Source organism: Peromyscus maniculatus, chromosome 2 (genome assembly GCF_049852395.1).
Source record: "Peromyscus maniculatus bairdii isolate BWxNUB_F1_BW_parent chromosome 2, HU_Pman_BW_mat_3.1, whole genome shotgun sequence".
NCBI lineage: Eukaryota > Metazoa > Chordata > Mammalia > Rodentia > Cricetidae > Peromyscus > Peromyscus maniculatus.
The window spans coordinates 162,997,002-163,009,912 of NC_134853.1; the positions used below are offsets into that span (position 1 = coordinate 162,997,002).

General features: G+C 43.3%; 1 protein-coding gene across 1 annotated transcript; it reads right to left on the minus strand.

The window, feature by feature from the left end:
• Positions 1-1,992: 1,992 nt before the first annotated feature.
• Positions 1,993-4,560, minus strand: LOC102917522 (PRAME family member 12-like). Its single transcript, XM_076563634.1, has 3 exons — positions 4,175-4,560; positions 3,285-3,872; positions 1,993-2,560 (listed from the first exon to the last, which is right to left on the minus strand). The coding sequence occupies exons 1-3, from the start codon at positions 4,558-4,560 to the stop codon at positions 1,993-1,995; spliced, it is 1,542 nt and encodes a 513-aa protein (XP_076419749.1).
• Positions 4,561-12,911: the final 8,351 nt, after the last annotated feature.

The following is a 12,911-nucleotide window of genomic DNA, read 5'->3' on the forward strand; positions in this document are numbered from 1 at the left end:
ACAAGGCCCCAATCTTTAGGCTTAGTTTCAAAAAATTTTCCCCTTTTTACCGGGAAAATTCTTTTTTTTTTCTTGATTAAAACTTTTTCTCCCTTTTCTAACGGGAAATTTCCTTTCCTTCCCTCTTCTCTATTGGGAAGATTTCCTTTTTCATTTAAAATCTTTAGCTGTCTTGCCCTTACTTAACTTTGGTGCCTTCCTGCTTCAACAGTCCAGTTAACTGACTGTGAGCTAATTGCACCCATTTCAATTCACTCTTACCTTTAAAATGCCGGCCGGCCTTCCAAGAGTGTCCGTCAGCTAGTCCTTCTTTCTCAGATCTCGGTAGGAACCTCCATTTGTAGTGGTAACGCCCCCATTACCGATACCCATTTACCATGCCTGAGCGAAGGGCTGCGGATTAAAAATAGAGACAAGAGACAGCGAGTCATTCGCCATGGCTGAATGCCGAATGCCGAATGCCGTTTATTGAAAGAGGGAAGAAACCTTAAATACAGGCTTACAGCACAAATGGAGGAACCCCCGGAGGGCAGAAGTTCGCTACCAATGGTCTTCATTCCAGACCCAATGTTCTACATTCTTGCATCTAAGTTGTTAACGCCCAATATGCAGGATACACAAACAAGGAACTTCCCTTAAGCATTCAGAAGGGTGGATACCAGCAGGGAATCTGAATAGGGAGGACATCTGATCAAGGTCAGCAAGCAAGGCCGCAGCCACTCACAGTCGGGGGCCAGGGCCCATGGCGCCCACATTGTATCATAAAACTGAGTTCATGCAGAGATTCAAGAGCTGCAGGAAGTTATATCTACTAATGTTGCTTTGAGCCTGACACTTGGTTCAACAGACAGACACTTGGGAATTTGTCCTTGTGCATTCATTTGCAGTGGCAACTAGTTTACTTTGAATTTGCTCCGAGGTTTTAAATCAGCTCACTGTGTAAAAAGCTGTCTTTGTAGTTGAGAGTACTGTTATTTTCCTACATCAGACTGAGCTATGAAAAAAACTAGCATTATTTTTATCCATTAAAATTATACAGCTTAAGAAGATATCATCTTCCAGACCATCACAGACACATGTTTGCCCAGTAAATGGAATATATTCACAAGATAAACATACAGGCAGTGGGGGAAATACCCATAACTGTTTTTAGGGGAGAAATGTAGTGGCTCATGGGAAAATTACAGACAGAAGCAACCAGAATCTACAATAGCCTGTCATCTCACAAGCCTTGCTTGATAAGGTTCCTCCATCAGACAATTATTTATCTGGTGGATTGACCTTATGAATATCAGTTGTCATCTGCTCTATATTCTTAAGGCCTCCGGCAGTAGTGTTTTGGAATGGTCTCATGGAGGTAAAGTGTATAAGATCTCCAAGAGCAGGGCATGTTAGGTCACTCTGAAAAATCTAGAAGAAAGGGATAGAGACAAAGTGACAGAAGAGTATGGGGACAGTGTAGGCAGAATGCATGGTATCTAAATGTGGGATTGCTAAAGAACTCACTCGGTAAATTAAAAGGATAGAATGGTGCTCTCATTCAAAACTGCTTTATTGGAAAATCTGAAAATTGTAATGGGGGAAGTACCATTCCCCTTGAGGGCCTTTATGTGAGGTACACAACCAGTGGATGGATGCTATCCAGCATCAGAGCAACGTGGAACCCTCCTCATCCAGTCCCTTTGCTCTTTGTAATCTCCTTTCATTTTGTCCCCTTCCCTGTGTCTATAGTATCTCATACTATGAAATGCTGGGATGGAATCCCAACAATTTTCAGATCTCCTTTGCTGTCCAAGGTTAGGTCTGTACTGTTGACAGAAAATGAATCCCCGTCCTCCACGTCAATGATTCTCCTTCAAATATGAACCACCAGTGAAGAAATCTTCTTTCCCAAGTACATCCAAAAATGTTTGAATGCATACGTCATGTCTCTAATGAGTCATCTGAGTCCTGGCTTTGATTTCTCAGAGCCCGGCAGTGATCTCTCCTTATTTATTGCCAACATGAACATAGTGTGGCCTCCAGGTTATAAACACAGAATCCCAGACAATCTAGACATCTCTTACTCACAAAGTAGATCTCTTTTGGCTCTCTTATAGCACAGAGTGTTTCCATAAGCTCAGAGCAATGTTGGGCAGATCTGTCTGGCATGACATCACCATTGTCATCATAGACCTCACTGGGGGCAGGGTACATCTCCCAGGTCAGATGTGTCAGGTTGGCAATGTGCTGCAGCAGCTTCTTAAGGCTGCACACAGACAGGAAGTTCTTCATAAAATTGACTTCAGTGAGCTGGGAGCACTGGCTCAGGGCAGGCAGGAGGACACTGATTTGGAAGTCCATCAACATACAGCCCTTCAATTCTAAAGTCTGCAGAGTAGCTGTCAGTCTTTCTAGCAGTCTTCCTAGAAGTGAATGACTTAAATTTAAAAAGGTGACACCACTCAGGTCCAGATGTTTGAGCTGATGGATGCTTGGACACTGGGACAGATAACTCATGTCTGATTCTGATAGCATGCAGTTAGTGATTGCAAGGGTCTCTAAGGGATTCTTCAAGCACCTACAGGGAGACAAAGGAGTTTATCTCAGTAAAGTCTAATAGCAGTGGAGGAAGGGTGATGACTTCAAGGTAGCAGAGGCTAAGTAGTCCTAAGGTCATTCTGAGAGCATCATGATGCTCCCTGATGGAGAGTTAACAACTTATGCACTATCGTTGTAACTATTTGTCCCAGATCTGTTCCCTCTGCACTGTCAAGCACAAAAGCACATCAGCTGACAGATGATATCAGCAGGAAACTAGAAGGACCAACTATGGGATACTTAGAACCATCCTTGGGTGCGCCAACATTGGACTCAATGAGCCCTGCCTTCCTAGCACAGCCTTTGTCCTGTTTCCAGGGCTTCTCTGTGCCCCTAATCATACACACTCTCTCTAATTTCCCATTTATTCAGGCCCTACCTGTGCTGAAATAGCCCTTGCCCCTTGGGGAATCAGAGAGAGATGTAAACTGTTCATACAGTTCTAAGGACAGGGCTGACATTGGGGCAACATGTGGTTAAAGACCTCATACCCTCTCTAGATCTGTTTTCACTTCATCTGGGTCCCTAGGAAAGACCTTTTCTCAATCATGGATGCTAGAGTAGCAGAAAGACTACTAGATCAATTATCTTAAGGTCATATCAATGTGTCCTCAGGAGTGGCTGGGAAGCCACAGGTGTACACTGAAGTTTCGGTGAAAAGGTTTTTCCTCTGACCTGTGGAGCAAGCTCTCTATCCTCCTCACCTGAGCACTTGGTCAAGTCGTTCATTCAGGAAGAAGACATCATTCAAATAGAGATGCTGGAGCATGTTGAGTTGGGAGAACTGGGAAATGATCTCTGTAAAACACCATTCTTTCATCTCTTGGTTCCCAAGCCACTTCAAAGGAGTGCATATTTCATTGATAACGAGTTTCTGAAGGTTTGTCATCTGGCCCAGGCAAGAGGCTATCATTGCAAGGGTTCCCAGGTCCCAGCATTCATTCACTTCCAATTCCTGTATAGAGCTTGGCTCAAATACCTCCAGCAGCTCCAGGGGGTTATAGACAGGCAGGTCCCAAAACTCCAGCTTTTGACAGATCACCTGCACCCCATCTTTTCTCTGCTTGGCCCACCAATAGAAATACCTTAGGTATTTACAAAGATGGCTGGATTTGAGAGAAAGGTTCATCAACACAGTCACGATTTGTTTCCCCTCTTGTATGGGATGATGCACCACTGGCTGGGTCTCAGTAATGACATCTGGAGAGCAGACACCATTCTCTATTCCAGCCCACACATTCCAGAAGTTATGTTGGGCATCCCGTAAATCAAGCACTTTTAGTTTCCAACTCCTGTTGGTCAAACAAGAAGGAGATTCAAATGACAGGAGTACCAGTTTATAATGTGCTTTGACCCCACACTTCAAATTCCCTTAAATCTATTCCTTGAACCCAGACTGTTTCCATTTCTAGTGGATGGGGGAAGAGACAAGGGCAGAATCATTGATATTGACTACATCTATTCTCAGTCTGCTCCACACACCACTGTCCTTTTTCTTTTATTCACTTCTCTAAGACATCTGATTCAACTTGGACCACATTCCAATCTCTGTAGTCACTTCATCCACACACTTCCCCTCCATGTTCTCACTTACCTAGGCTGATCCTTCTGGTTAATCAGCAAATCCAGGCCATCCAGCACAGCCTTCAATGTCTCCAGGTGGGGACTCTTCATCAGGGCTCCCACAGGAAGGCATGGGAAGGGCCAGGCTGCCACCATTGCCCTCAAGATGTTTGTTTGTTTTCCAGTGAAGGCATCTTTGAATAGAGGTGGGAAGAGTTCCATGGGCAGGTATTTCAGAGCAGAGATGGCCAAGGCTTCATTTTTTAGCAGACTTCTTCTTGCCAGCTGCAGGAGCGTGGGTGGGGAGCTCATCTTGGCCTTCAGATAGACAGATGCTATAGAAATATCTAGAGGAATAAACCCTTTCAGGCAAACCACTTTTAGCAAGCCTCTTTGTCCCCTCACTGCATAAACCATGCAGGGCACGGTCACTGCTCTAGAAATGTGGGAAACCTTGTATTTCCATTTATAATTCTTGGTCTTTCTCATAACTATAGTTCCATATAAGATATCATGGAGATGAGCATCCATTTGAGCTAATATTCCCCGTTATTCTACCTAGTCACAACTACTATTCCTCTGGATCCTTCTACACTGGGCAATGAGAAAGAGGAAAATCAAACCTGAACCATACATTCTTGTTGGCAACTATCTTCAAATGTCTTCCATAACCCCAAAAACAAAGTTAAAGATCCCATGCCCAAACTATGTGTGCTTTCAATTCAATCAATGGAACTTATTTGGAGACTGTGAAATGGATGTAGTTACTATTATTTCTAAAAGCTTTAGAACCTGGAGCCATGCTGAGCACTAGTCTGCTCTTTAGGAGTTTGAATACTGAGAATTATCAACTTGATGCTTTCTAGAGATTCATGGTCAAATGTCTACTTCTCTAGAATTTTCTTCATCTTCATTTAATAAATCTATAATTATTTTGAATTAAATATTTTTAAGACAGACTGGAGTTTTTGGTCAGTGCTTATTCAGTGTGTCTTTGAATATTGTATCCTCACCACTCTATTAAAGGTGCTTTAATGGGTGCTTAGCTCCAGGTGTCAGTACTCATAACACTTATCTACATATGGAATTCTAGGCTAGCCTGGACTAAATGAGATTTTCAGCTACAAAATAGTCATGTCAAACAAAACAAAACAAAAACCAACCAAACAAACAAAAAACAACCCAGAAATACTAAGATGAAATGAGAGACTGGTGATCCTAGGTAAGGTTGTGTGTCCTGATGGGGGAATGGCTTACTTGATCAGGACACACACAACAGCTGTTCCAATCCCAGCAGGTCCAGGCAGTCACTCCAGGTCCAAGTCTCACAGTGTCTTGCCTGGCAATTCTAATCCTTATATCCACTTTTGCCCTCACGCTTTCCCTTCATAGCCCTACCTCTCAGCCAAAAGCTGCCGCCTGATTGGATGATTGAGCATCTCCCCACCCAATCCCTCTTACGCTTTTGCATCTTTAGCTTGAGTGAATCAGATGTGGGAAGTATGAAATCTGAGGTTATAGTCAAATCCCAAACCCCTCTGTAATACTTCTCCATAAACTCTGAATACATTGAATACATTGTCTTATGTATGTTATTAATTTATTATTTTTCCAGATCAGGTGTCAAACTGTATTTAAGAACTCTCTGGAACTCATTACATGCCTGAGTTGACCTGTATATCTCAAAGATTCTCCTGCCTCAATAGAAGTTAAGTAACAGAGGGTTTCCAGATTGATTACATCTTCATGTAGGAAAGAGAACCAACTAAAGCACTGGTGAAGATAAGGACCCATTTCCAGAGTCATTGCATAACCACTAAAACTCAATCTCTCTCTCTCTCTCTCTCTCTCTCTCTCTCTCTCTCTCTGGATTTATGTGTCCTTCCTTTCTTTTTTTGTTTTTTCTTTCCTTTCTTTCTTTCCAAAGCTGGACCAGTTCTGATTTTGATGCAATCATTACTGAGATGAGACCAGAAAACAGCTGTGTTGCTAAGTGGTTTGGAGTCACTGTTGCACGAACACTAATGATCTTATAATAACAACCCAGAGCCAGATATTGGGGCAGATGCTGAAAGATGAGAGGAAATAGGCCACCACCACTTCTCACCTCACTAAATCCTCAGCCGAAAGGGGAAGATACTGTCTCTATGAATGATCAGACTGAATGCCCCTGGGTCCTCAGCTGAAAGAGCCTCTGTTCCTATCTCCTCCTGTCTTTCCCTGCCCAGCCATATCATTTCCTGTCTCAACCTTCCTAGTGCTGGGGTTAAAGACATGTGACTCCCAAGTAATGGGATTAAAGGTGTGTACCACCACTGCCTGGCTTTAGTTCTCTTTTAGACTGGATTAATCTCAGGTAGTCCAGGGTGGCTTTGAACTCACAGAGATTCAGATGGCTCTCTGCCTCCTGAGTGCTAGGATTAAAGGTGTATGCCACCACTCTCTGGCCTCTATGTTTAATCTAGTGGCTGGCTCTGTCCTCTGATCTTCAGGCAAATTGTATTTTTAACAAGTAACATACAATGTCACCACAGTCAGTGACCTGAAATCCACTGTGTATGTTATGTTTGCTCCTAGTTCCTCCCCCTAAGAATCATGTTGGTGCTGAAAAGCCAAGAAGTGGCCTACAGATGCAGGGAAGGAAAGGTCTGAAGACCTAGAGAGGAAGGTTGTCTCTGCTCTCTCCTCCATTCTCTCCTGATTGGCAGTAGTTTAAAGGACCAACTTTAACCTCTCCTTGCCCTAACACATACGATGAGCTACAGTGGAGACAGTAGCACACTATATCCCTAGATGATTTCACCTGTGCTTGACTTTTGATCTTGTACAGGACAAGGTTGGAGCTGTGGGTTCTCAGAGACTGAATTGAGTGAAGAGGAATATGCTGTGTTTATAGCCTGTGATAGCCACTCCAAACAAAAAAACTAAACCACCAAAAATATAAATGAAATGAATTAAAAGCCAAGCAAACACACATCAGAAAATGTCTGAGAAGCTGAGTCTGTGATCCCAGAAAATGAGAGTCTAATACAGGGTATGATGGCATCTGGTTATCAACCTACCACTGAAGACATTGGGACAGGGGTGGTGGCCAATTCCTTCCAGCCTCACTTACTTGGGTATTTCCAGGCCAATCTAGCCAAGATACAAAAATGAGTCTCCAAAATCAGAAAGCATAATTGAACAGAAACAAGAAAATTGTTTTAAGGATTGAGGCAATGCTGTATTCTTTATCCAAATCACAAGAAGTGACAGAAATGAGAACACCCTATGGTATCTGAAGTCTAATATATCCAGTTGAAACTCTATAGGCTGGGTGAGATGGGGTGTCCTGATGGTGTTGAGTGACTTACCTGATCTGGACACTGGTAGCAGGTGTTCCAATACCAGCAGAGACAGTCAGTCACTCCAGGCTACAAGGCTCTCAATGTCCTGTCTAGCCATTCTGACCCTTATATCTCCTTCTCCCCACTCACACTTACCCTTTGTAGCCCCGCCTTTCAGCCACAAGCTGCCACCTGATTGGATAATGGAACATCCACCCATTTCATCCTATTTGGTATTTTACATCTGTAGTTTGAGTGAATCAGATCTCCATGTGGAAATGCATAAAATCTGAGAGTATGGTCAAGATCCCAGGTCCACCCATGATACTTATTCACAAACTCTGAGCTCTGGGATTCATTGTCTTGCTTACATTATTTTTTCTGTAATTTTCCACATAAATTTTCTATATATATCTCAGGCCTAACTGGAACTCATATGTAGCCTGAGCTGACCTGTAAATCTTAGTAATCCTCCTGCCTGAGTGTAGTGGTATGAAATAGGGTGTGTCCAGTTTGATTAGATCTCCTTTCACGGAAGAGAATGATCTGAGACTATGGTGAAGGTAAAAACACATTCCCTGTAGGGAGCCGCCATTCTAAGATGGCGCCAACTTCCTGGTAGCCTAGCTATAAACAACTCCATATTTGGCTATGCTCCTAGGACTACGTGTCCTGAGGCCCATGCATGCACGTATATGGTAATTGACTCCATGTCCTCAGCCTATCCCGTGGCTCCCCGTGCTTGCATTCTGGCGGGATCCAATCACGGACTGACCCATTTGCTTGAATCCTCATATAAGCAGCTGCAAGTTAGTTCTCGGGGCCCCTCACCTCCAGCTCTCCCTTAATCAAGAGGCGCTCCAATAAAGTGTGATCTGAGAAGAATCCTCGAGTGGTGGTCGTTCTTCCTCGCTGTCCGAGGAGCTCGTCGAAATTCCCCAAGTCACCTCAAACAATAAGATTTTGTTTATTAATTAATTAATTTACTTTTTTATTTCCATGTCTGTACCTGTGTTTTCTTTCATGGAATCATTGCCATGATGGATGTTAAGTACAGCTGGATTTCAGTAACCCTTATGCTTTTGTGGAAGAGTATCTAAATAGAGCATGTCCGGGTTGACTAGATCTCCTGTCAGGGCTGCCCCAGTTGCGGGCCAGTATGGAAGACTCATGCTAGCAGAATCCTCCACCAAAACCTCCATCCGTCCCTGCCAGCTACAAGACCCATGCCCTACACCAAACATACCCATCTCCCTTCGACCCCAGTGACTTCCTGAGACAGCTCTCATTGGACCAAGAGTGGCTTCCCGAGACATGGAATCTGCCAGCTCTGATAAGCCCTGATAAGACCAAGGGCAGCTCCCTGAGACACAGAATCAATCAGCCCCAATTAGACCAAGACCTTAGATTGAACCCAGCATGGACACCTGAGACACAGACACGTCAAGCACAGATTGGACCAGGAACAACTTGCTCTGACTCAGGCACCTCTTGCACCTATTGGAGGAAGAGATGGGTGGAAGTCAGTGCAAAAATACACACAACAACATAAAGAGCAATATGGCATCACCAGAACCTAGCAGTTCTACACCAGAAAGACCTGAACATCACAACATAGAAGAAGCAGAAGAAAGTGACCTTAAAAATAACTTTATGAAGATGATACAAGTCTTTAAAGAGGGAATGAAAAATTCCCTTAACGAAATTGAGGAAATGATCTCCTGTCAGGAAAGAGAATGAACTGAGATCCTGGTGAAAATTAGGATTCCTTATATGCTTGGATACTGTGCTATGTACAGGCTGATTTGATGACCTGACTAGTCATGTAGTCAACTGTGCTAAGGTCTTCCAGCCTACCAATCTTGGTGGTCCATTAAGTTGACATTACTCAGGAACATGAGAAAGAAGGGACAAAATCAATACCTGTCTGGAATTCAGTGTGAGCTCAAAGCCAGTCTGAGTAATTTATATGACAGCTTGTGTCCCAGTGGAAAGAATGTGAAATCATCTGTGGGGCCTGCATGGAGTCACTGGCCTAGGATGTACATAGGGTCATACACATTAGCTTGATATCCATAAAGGAAAGAGAATGAATTGATACCATGTTGAAGGCAAATTCTTTTTTTTTTTGTCTGATTCTGGTATTTTTATTTTTTTAATTTTTCTTTATTAACAGCTTAGATGCAAGATTGTAAAACATCAGTATCGAACTTCTGCCCTCCGGGGTCCTCCCATTGTGCTGTAAGCCTGTATTTAAGACCTCCTCCCCTCGAGATCCCACCTGGATTAAGAACAGAGAGGGAGAACAAGGAATAGGAGACCATGGTAAATGAAGACCACATGAGAAAAGGAAGAAACAAAGTGCTAAAGAGGCCCACAGAAATCCACAAAGATACCCCCACAAAAGACTGCTGGCAATGGCCGAGAGGCAGCTGGGACTGACCTACTCTGGTGATGGGATGGCCAAACACCCTAATAGTTGTGCCAGAAACCCCATCCAAGGACTGAGGAATCTGGATGCAGACATCCATGGCTAGGCCCCGGGTGGAGCGCTGGGAGTCTAATTAGCAAGAAAGAGGAGGGTTTATATGAGCGAGAATTGTTGAAACCAAGGTTGGATAAAGCACAGGGACAAATAGCCAAATGAATGGAAACACATGAACTATGAACCAAAGGCTGAGGGGCCCCCAGCTGGATCAGGCCCTCTGAATAGGTGAGACAGTTGATTGGCTTGATCTGTTTGGGAGGCATCTAGGTAGTGGTACCAGGTCCTGGGCTCACTGCATGAGATAGCTGTTTGAAACCTGGGACTTATACAGGGACACTTGGCTCAATCTGGGAGGAGGGGACTGGACCTGCCTGGACTGAGTCTATCAGGTCGATCTCAGTCCTGGGGGGGGGGCTTGATCTGGAGGTGGTGGGAATGGGGGGTGGGCTGGGGGAAAGGGGAGGGGGCAGGAAGGGGGAGAACAAGGGAATCTGTGGGTGTTATGTAGAACTGAAAGGTATTGTAAAATAAAAAAAAAGGAAGACCAAAAATAAAAAAAATAATAAAAAAAAAAACCCTCTTCCCCTCTTCAAGAAATGACATTCGGCATTTAAAATTTAAAAAATATATATAATTGAATGAATACTGCAAATGTAATCTATGAATACCACAAATGTGATTAATATCATGAGTGTAATTAATATCATGAGTGTAATTTAAAAAATAAATGAATAAAAATAAATTAAAAAAAGGAAAAAAAAGGAATTTTCTACTCACTCCACATACCATTCACAGATTCCCCCCTCCTCCTTGCTCCCACCCCCCAGCCCTTTTTCCCAAGCCACCCGGCATCCCCACATTCCCCAAATAGAGCTTGCCCATAGGGAGTCAGCAGAGCCCAGAACACTGAAACTAGGCAGGTCCAAGCCTTGGTAAGGCGGGGCTAGTGTGGGCTACCTAATGAGTTCCAAACAGGAAACATAGCCAGTTCCACTCTAGCCTCCACTGTAGGGAAAAACCATATTTTAAAAAGCAAATAAAACTAGGTGTTTTTGATAATGTGTTTCTTGCCCTAGACCTGAATAAAACGCAGAGAGTCCTCTTCCTTGTAGTCCAAGAGCATGTGTAACCCCTCTCCAGTTTTTAAGGTGTCGTGCATCCTCAGAGAAGACCCTGCCCATAAGGCTGAAATACTCCATCCATTTGGTCATTGGGCCAAATGACAGCATTCTCACAACATTTCCACTTTTTGTCTAAAATAAAAAGGAAGGTTCTAATCCTAACCTAGTAAAAACTGTAACAATAGTAAGTGTAGCAGGAATCTCTAAAGGGTCTTATTAGTAAAATCAAACCTGAGGCCAGTTATTGGTGTGAATGCTGGAAGATCAGAGAAGCAGAACAAGCCACAGCTATCACACCTTGCCAATTCCTCATCTGATCCTGTTTCCTCAGAGTGGAAGCCTCTGTGTCCTCATCCGAATGGATCTCAGCTGAACTGCTGTTCAAAAGCTTAAAAGCTTAACCAGCTATAGTTCCTCATCCTCACACCTTAAATACCTTTCTGCCTGCTGCCATTACTTCCTAGGATTAAAGGTGTGAGTCACCACATCTAGCTGTTTCCAGTGTGGCCTTGAACTCAGAGATTCAGGCAGATCTCTGCCTCTGGAATGCTACAATTAAAGGTGCGTGTACCACCATTTTCTGCCCTCTATATCTAGTGGCTGTTCTGTTCTCTGACCCCAGATAAGTTTATTAGGGTGCACAATATTTTGGGGAACACAATACCACCACAAGTAAGTATTAACATGTGTTGCCCAGAGGGATGGAGAGGTAATAATCTTAACACACACTGAAACAACATGCAACAAGAACAATTTTCAAGTGAGAAACACAACCATAAATATCCAGATCATAGGTAATAGTCAATTTTTAAGAGACTACTCCAATAGTTTTCCTTTCCTGAAAAAATCTGAGTTTTGTACCTAATTTGTCCATAGCTTGAAAGACCCTAACCCTTCAGGCTCACACCCCCCAAGCCCCAGGAGAAGAAAGAACGAAAAAGAAAACTAGTTCCAAGGGCAACCTGACTCAGCCATTATTCAACCACCCCTACAATGTAACAATGTAAAAAGATTTCTGTTAAGAGATGTGCTCAGCTGTGACTGGGATAGTTGCAAGTGTTCCAGGAAGGACCACTGTGACCTTTGTGTAAACTCCACTCCCGCCCTGATACCCCCCTTGAGGTTTCAGGAAGAATGTACATGGGGACGTGACTGTACCCACTCTGTGATCAGACCATGATCTTGTGAAATGAAATTGTATGAGAATTGTAATCTTATGGCTTTTAAGGGTTTTTCCCTTAAAAGCCCCCATATGGCTACAGTAAGGCGTGACTCTTGCTCTCAGGACAAGAGTATCCCATCTGTACAGTAGCTTCAATAAACACCTCTTGCTGTTGCATCAACTGGACTAGAGTCTGGGTTCTTGGGGTAGCCACTTGAGACCCTAGATTTTAGGGGTCTAACAGCTAAGAGTCTGGAAAGGGGGCTGGAAAAATGACTCAGAGGTTAAGAGCACTGTCTGCTCATCCAGAGGTTTTGAGTTCAATTCCTTGCAACTATATGGTGGCTCACAACCATGTATAATGAGATCTGGTGCCCCCTTCTGACATGTAGCTAGAATACCATATATATAACAAATAAATAAATCTTAAAAAAAGAAAAAAAGAGTCTGGAGGATTGTAACTATACTTATCTAGTCTTCAATCTCATCAAGACTTGAGGAGAAAATTAATAATACCCGAGTAAGCAGGAAGTGTAAGCAAGCAATTTCCAAAAAATGAAAGGAAGGAGAGAAACAGCTGGTTCCTGGACCATCACCCAAGGTTTCTCTGCAACTTTTGGGCTACCAACTTTGTCTTACATGTCTAGAATATCTGACAGATGCTTTTCAGA

What these genes read in the sequence shown, in the direction of transcription:
- LOC102917522 (XM_076563634.1), bottom strand. Translation starts at nt 4,560, where the DNA reads ATGGTTTATGCAGTGAGGGGACAAAGAGGCTTGCTAAAAGTGGTTTGC. An exon ending in AACCAGAAGGATCAGCCTAG is followed by an intron (nt 3,873 to 4,174) that starts GTAAGTGAGAAC and finishes TTTGACCAACAG; the next exon opens with GAGTTGGAAACTAAAAGTGC. An exon ending in CGACTTGACCAAGTGCTCAG is followed by an intron (nt 2,561 to 3,284) that starts GTGAGGAGGATA and finishes GTCTCCCTGTAG; the next exon opens with GTGCTTGAAGAATCCCTTAG.